The sequence below is a fragment of the Xyrauchen texanus genome, chromosome 24 (genome assembly GCF_025860055.1).
Source record: "Xyrauchen texanus isolate HMW12.3.18 chromosome 24, RBS_HiC_50CHRs, whole genome shotgun sequence".
Lineage (NCBI taxonomy): Eukaryota > Metazoa > Chordata > Actinopteri > Cypriniformes > Catostomidae > Xyrauchen > Xyrauchen texanus.
Window position 1 is genome coordinate 15,256,206 of NC_068299.1, and position 7,319 is coordinate 15,263,524.

The 7,319-nt window shown below is 37.2% G+C and overlaps 1 protein-coding gene across 2 annotated transcripts; it reads left to right on the forward strand.

The window, feature by feature from the left end:
- The first annotated feature begins 441 nt into the window (after positions 1–441).
- Positions 442–6,574, forward strand: paox (polyamine oxidase). Of its 2 annotated transcripts, none has more exons than XM_052090231.1 (7): positions 442–684; positions 3,963–4,455; positions 4,573–4,772; positions 5,113–5,368; positions 5,488–5,600; positions 5,824–5,978; positions 6,087–6,574. In XM_052090231.1, exons 1-7 carry the CDS (start codon positions 525–527, stop codon positions 6,231–6,233), a joined length of 1,524 nt encoding a protein of 507 aa, XP_051946191.1. In that variant the 5' UTR covers positions 442–524; the 3' UTR covers positions 6,234–6,574. The 2 variants fall into 2 exon arrangements, with proteins under 2 accessions (XP_051946191.1, XP_051946192.1); XM_052090232.1 differs by lacking the exon at positions 442–684 and adding an exon at positions 708–2,517.
- Positions 6,575–7,319: the final 745 nt, after the last annotated feature.

Below are 7,319 nucleotides of genomic sequence, written 5' to 3' on the forward strand. Positions count from 1 at the left end.
GTTATAATAAAATATGACTGTTTGTGGATAATTTTGTGTGTGTTTTTTTTCGCTCAAAGGTGGTCTCGCCCAGGGTGCAATTCAATGTAGAACCGCCACTGACCTTGGGCAAATAAGTAGTTTTTCCTTAACATAAATGCGATATGTTCTAAGATATTCATTAGCTAAATAAATTTGCAATATTTAACAAATTATTAAATATGATATAAAATACACGCAATGACTTAATGTATCAGGAACAATTTGAGAGTGCACAGTGACAAACAGGTGTAAAAAAAAAAAAAAATGTTTGTAATGTACCTTTCAATAAAAGTTATAAAGTAAAAAAATATATATATAATAATAGAAAATAAAAAAAATCCGGCCTTTCCGTTCAATGACGTTTCGTGTGGCTCTGAAACAGAAACAGTTCTCCGCTAGCATGAGGGAGGAGGAGGAAGATGGGGGAGGAGTGAGCGGAGTGCGCTGATCGCAGCAGTTCAACGTCCCGTCATCCATGACAGTCTCGGGCAGATAGAGGAAATATGGCATTACCTTCAGGTCTTGACTCTCAGATATTTATAATTGGATGCGGCATTTCGGGAATCGGTGCTGCTCAGAAATTACTAAAACACGGTTTTCGTAATGTACGCATCATAGAAGCGACTGCAAGAAGCGGTGGAAGAATACGAACAGGCAGGCTGGGTAAGACAAAAGTAAAGTATGTAACTGGTAACTATTTTAGTCGTCCTTTATTCGTTCATCGTAGTCCTATTCTCCCGCTACTATTTCCTGTGACAGACCGTTTTGCCAACACGTTAGAATATTGTATTTGTTTATTATGAATCTTATGATCTGTATAAATCGTTATTTCTACGGTGTTTTGCACCTTGCGTGTTTTGGTTGCAACTGACACTTAGAGACTGTTATGCCGCGTTTCCGCCTCATGTAGCAGCGTAAATTTAGATTTTTTATTTTTTTGCTGATGGTCTAGTATGATTATGACTGTATGACATCTGAACATCAGAAAAATTTTCAATAATTGAATGAACAAATTGCCAACATTAATAAAGAGTTTGTTTGTTATTAGTGCATACATGCTCTGTAGGCTTACAGTAGGTCTAAATATTGACATTAATGCAGGCCAATATCAAAAGATCAGAAAAACTGATTTCAATATTTGATGAAATAGTTTGTCATGTTGGTATGCAATATGTTAATATAGCTAATGTGTTACTGTTTGTGACTGCAGACTACCAGACAATAACTATTTGTTCAAACTTCAAAAGGTGAGGGTCGATTAATTTTATACTCCGGTAACCTGTCAAAGTTCTGTAGGGTTTGTTGTGAACTTTCTACACACGAGCAGTGGGTATGTAAAAATGAGGATGTGTTGTTATTTATTTATAAATATATTTATAGTCATAGAGAACACTTTCCCTCAAATTCTTGTTTCCCTCCTCAGATTGGATGCAGCACTTTTGAACTGTGATTTCACTGGCATTGTGTTGGCCAGTCACCCATGGATCAGGATTTCAATTGCCCTGCCTGCCTGTAGCAGTGTTTTTAAATTCTGTGAAATGTGTCACATCTGTGTGCAGTCTTTTTGTGAACAGTTTTGTGGTAAAGGAGCTTGATTAAAATGGTTTCAGCAGATTATCACTTTGCCTATTTACAAAAGTGTTTCATGCTAAGAGGCTGCATTGGATAGTTTTAGATGACATACCACACAATGCTATTCCTATTGCATAAAAATTACTGACCATGACAAGGTGTTTTAATTGGCTTTAATTGAGCAAGACGTTTTTAATTCATATGATTTTGGCCTGCACTAATGTCACAATTTAGACCTAAGCCTACTGAGCATTTCCACACTAATAACAAACAAACGTTACGGCTTTATTAATTTTGGCAGTTTGTTCACTCAATTACAGATTTATTTTATGATGTCACATAATATTTGTGTGCAGCGTTTCGACAAAACAAAAAAAAAATTAAAGCTAACAATACCACTTATTTTAATCTGTACAAGGATGCCAACATTACGTTTTAAGTTTACATTTAATGGAGAATGAAATGTCAGGAGCATTATTTTCGAAATCAACAAATCTGCGGTTGGCCGTTCACATCAGGAGTAACAAGGAAGAAGGTCACTAGTTGACATGATCACTGGGGGGCCCTGCTCTATGCATAGCATCCTCACACCTGGTGCTGAGTCCCCATTGGCTGATCTAGCGTGATTAGCGCATGGACAAGACCCAGATTGTTTGGAGGGGGCAGCTATGTTCCTTCTTTACATTGGCTTCTTGTAAATGAATGAATTGATTTTAACATTTCTGTCTATGTGTACAAGGCTTTATCTGGTGTCACACTGAAGTACATCAGTGACCTTTTGATTCTTTACTCTCCCCAAAGTGTACTTGGGTCGTGTAATAAACTTCTCTTATCTGTCCCTCGTTGTCGCTGTTTAACTAAGGGTGGTTGGGCCTTCTCCACTGCGGCTCCCAAACTTTGGAACAGCCTGTCCTTTCACGTGAGGTCTGCTCCATCACTTGCTAGTTTTATATCTGTTCTTAAATCTTATCTGTATTCTCTGTCTTTTGATAATTCTTAGCTTAAGTGTTTTATGTTTTAGTTATACATTCTGTATTCTGTTTATTGCGCAGTGTTTTTTGTATGCCGCATGTTGTTTATTAATGTTTTCACTTGGATTTTTTCTTTTATATGTTTTAAATTTTACTGTTCAGCACTTTGGTGCAACTCTTGACTCTTCTACACTAACAGATTTAAACTTTTTCTTTTTGTGTTATGAAGGGTACATTAAAACTTATTTTCATGCCTTAAAACATTTTAAGTCAGGCGCACACTACACAGCTTGCAGTCGGCTCTCTGCATCTCACAAACTTGACTACTGAACTGATCGCAGACTGGGTGTATCAACAACATGACCATTCTCAACTTAGCCACTGTGTACACCTGGTATTAAGATGCGTAACTGGCAAAGTCAATCTTGTTTGTTTATGCAGTGCTCAGCTGCTGTGACTCTACCAGCCCAATGTCTGAATGTGTTTGAAGTGGAAAACTCTCCAAAAGAGTTTGGAACCAGTTACAGCTGTCTTTAGCATCTTCCCGTTTCAAACGAATTGCCCAAACAGCATCTTTTACAATAGTGAAATTCATTCACAAACTTGCACAGTTTATTCATGATAGCATGTCAACAAACATTAAAGGATTGGCTTGTGCCTGTTTTTGTGAATATATGCACCATTTTTAAAGGTACAAATTAGAAAAACAGCTGAAAATAATAAAGATAGCAGGTAGGCAGATGTGGGTTATATTTTGTTTTATTTTCTATAATTCTTTGTCTCCTGCCATCCAATACCTTACTCTCCACTTGCCATCTCTCATATATTTCATTGGCTGTGGCTCATGTGTCTGTCTCTCACTCGTTGGTACAGTGTACACACCTGGTGAAAAGACGTGTGGACATCTAGCTGGTTTGTAATCTGTCGTAGTGTCTGTGACTTGTCTTGTTACTTGTCATGAGATCTGAGTCTTTTTGTTGCAGAAAAGTTGCCGATTCAAAACATTAAAGAAACTAGGCTTTACCGTGCCTTAATCATTTATTTTTGTTACTGTTTAAATGCCTTTTTAAGTAGGCTATAGGCCGTAACGGTCAAATTCCTTTTATGTAGACTATATTCCATCACCATCCATCAATTTTCCCCACACAATTCAGAATTTGATATGTGGTGGGAATTTTCTTAACTTTTTTTTTTGGGGGTACAAAACTCTCATGTGACGCATTCACTGTTGACAATAGTGGACAAATTGTCAGTAGACAAATTAAACTAGTGAGAGTGAAATTGTTTTAATGAGAAGTTAATGAAACACATGTTTGGAATGGGATGGGCCAATGACATTTGCACATTCTCAAGATAATATATTGTCAGTAAGTTTTCTTTTTTTTTTTTAAAAAAAAGGTGATAACATTGTAGAGATCGGTGCTAACTGGATCCATGGCCCATCAAAGGAGAACCCAGTGTTTCGCTTGGCCTGTGACTACCAACTCCTTGACAAAGAGTCAATGTCTGAAGAAAACCAGGTGATTGACATTGGTGGACATCCACTATTTGTTCCCAACTGGTTTACCAGTTCAGGTCGGAAACTGGGGCCTGAAACGATGGCGCCAGCAGTGGAGTTTTTCATGAAATTACTGGAAAGAAGTCAGCAGTTCTATGAAAGTGGTGGAGAGCCTGTACCAAGTGTTGGAGAGTTTCTCAAGGCTGAAGCAGAACGGACGGCCGCAGAGGAGTGGAAGGAAGACCAGGCTAACATAGAGATACGAATGGCCATGATAAACACACTGCTAAAGGTGGAGTGCTGTGTCAGTGGAACACACACAATGGATGATGTGGGCCTGGGAGCCTTTGGCATGTATAAGACTCTTCCAGGACTGGACTGCACTTTCCCAGGGTGAGTGATCAGAGTGACAGAACCGTTCTGTAGATTTTACTCAGTTATAAAATTCAAACAGAGATTTCTAATCTCCTAAGTTTGGGAATTCAATATTTTAATGTGTCTGTCACTCAGGGGTTATGAAGGTTTAATTGATCACATGATGAAGGAACTTCCCAAGGACATAGTCTTGTACAATAAGCCAGTGAAGTGTATTCACTGGAACTACACAAAAAATGGACCAGACACTAAAGGAACGTCATTCCCTGTTACGATTGAATGTCTTGATGGAAAGACATTTGCAGCAGACCATGTCATTGTCACAGTTCCATTGGGTAAGTCTAGTAGCATGACTCCTACATTTAATTTGGGTAAGTGAGCATTTGCCTTTAGCTCTCAGGCAGTATTTGTCTGGTATCCTAAAACACTGCTAAAATACTTGTGTATTTGTCATCAACATAATATATTTACGTTAATATACTTTAAGTTGCTTTTGAAAGAAAGACAATGAGAACAATAAAAGAATCGTTTTGTTTGTCAGAGGTTTTTATTGTATTTGCAAACTTGATGGATTTAGCTTTTTATTATTTTCATCATAAATTCATAATGCTGCTTTAAATACATAATAGCTTTCTGCAAGGCCTGCAACTCATTTGATTTGCTGTTCCATCAAAGGATACCTGAAGAAGCACCAGGACACTTTTCTGAGCCCTTCTCTTCCACAGCAGAAACTGCACTCCATTCAGAGAATGGGCTTTGGGACCAACAACAAGATCTTTCTGGAGTTTGAGCAGCCTTTCTGGGAGGAAGACTGTGAATTGATCTACCTTGTATGGGAGGATGAGACTGATCTTGCAGATGTTGTTTCTGATGTAAAGATGTCCTGGATTAGAAAGTTGTTTGGGTTCAATGTGCTGAAGCCCGCTGAGAGGCAAGCACAATCCTAGACCATGTTTCAATACTACACTTTATAATATCATATATATATATATATATATAGAAAGCCATCATAAATATGAGATATTTTACTACTTTTCTAATGTTACACAGATTTGGAAACGTCCTCTGTGGTTGGATAGCGGGGCATGAATCTGAATACATGGAAACTCTTTCTGAATCTGAAGTGTTGCAAAGTGTCACACAGCTCCTTCGCAAATTTACAGGTAATGTGTACTCCGTAAGTACCGTAAGAGGCTGTTTACAGCTTAATGGTACATCATTTAATGATACATATCTATACTAAATTGAATGGACAGGGCCTGCGATAACACAAGTCTCATTAGTCTGAAGATTCCTATGGAGCAATCAAAATATGCAGAATATGAAATATTACCAGTAGCCCAATAACTAATAAAAGCTTTTCATGTTCTTCATAACAATTTTTAGGAAATCCAACTATTGCACCAAGAAAGCTCCTGAGGTCACAATGGTTCCATGATCCTTATTCCTTTGGATCATACACCTATGTGGCCAAAGGTTGTTCAGGATATGACATAGATAACCTTGCTAAACCCCTACCTTTGAAAGACTCAAATGCTATGGTACAACTCTAATTTTTAAATGTTTTTTTATCTAGCAGCCTCATTTATTTCTTGTAATATCAAATATGGGTATATGAATAACACTTTTAATTCATTTATTTATTGCAGCCTTTGCAGGTGTTATTTGCAGGAGAGGCCACACACAGGTCTTTCTTCTCTACAGTGCATGGAGCATTGTTAACTGGCTGGAGAGAAGCAGAGCGTCTTGTATCTCTCTACACTCCTGCATCAGGGTCACTTTCATCTAAGCTGTGAATATGGCCGTGTTTTTCTAAAAAAGCTGAAAACCTTGACACCAGTGATAATTATTAGATCCAATGGGATCTAATCCAAATCAAATCCACTCCAAAAAATCTGATTGTAATGACTGTGAATTACTTACAATATGTTGTGTAAACTGTTGGAATGTTGGTATAAACTAACAAGTGTGATCTAAACTAATCAGTTTTTTTCAGTTTGACAAGACTAAAGCATCAAATATATGTAAATTCTCATAATGGAATGGACATATGAACACAGGGTTATGCATATGTTATTTCTGTAGTCATTTAAAGGTGCCCTTAAGTAATCTTTATCCTCAATAAAAACGTTATTCTCCAAAAGATGTGAAATGACATTTTTTTAATTTTTAAAAACCAATAACACACATGAGATGAAGACTCAGTCTGCCTTCTAAAAGCTGTTTTATACATAAAGAGAGGGTTGCCATGTTAGAGTCCCCTGTCCAGCTGAATAGAGCATGATAGTCTGGTTCCTGGATTCTTCTTTATCCATTAGAGAATTATTAATGACTACTTGTAAACCTTTAAAGGGGTCATGACATGGTTTTTTTATTGTATTATTATGTTCCCTTAGGTGCAATTATAGTATTAATATATTTTTTTTTTAAGAAAACTTTTAAAATCTAGTGATTTATGACCTTTTCCCACCCTGTTTCTCATCCTCTGATTCAAACAGTCTGTTTTGGGGGCGTTTTCCATTTAAGACTTCAGTGTTAACGCCCACTGTTATGATTGGCTAACGTCAGTGCCTATGTATCAATTATTGACGCCCCCAGCCAGAACAATATGCAAGTAAACTAAGTAAAAACACTGTGATTATTCATAATGAATGAAATTGCGCTTTAAAAAGTAGTTTAAAAGTTTAAAATAGATTACTTACAGTTTGCGTCGTCGTTGTTCCCAGAATAGTCGGCACGGACTTATCTTTGAGCAACAGTTTTCTGGCAAAGCCAGCATCATATTGAGATTTGTTCTCAAAACAGTCATCCTTAAAATGTACAGAACAAACGCTTAAGTTAACACTGCCGTGACTGGAACGTCCGCAAAAAATAAACTGCAT

Excerpts from the sequence above, each read along its gene's own strand:
- paox (XM_052090231.1), top strand. The coding sequence starts at position 525 with ATGGCATTACCTTCAGGTCTTGACTCTCAGATATTTATAATTGGATGC. Across the intron at positions 5,369-5,487 it reads GTGCTGAAGCCCGCTGAGAG|ATTTGGAAACGTCCTCTGTG; the intron begins GCAAGCACAATC and ends AATGTTACACAG. Across the intron at positions 5,601-5,823 it reads GCTCCTTCGCAAATTTACAG|GAAATCCAACTATTGCACCA; the intron begins GTAATGTGTACT and ends AACAATTTTTAG.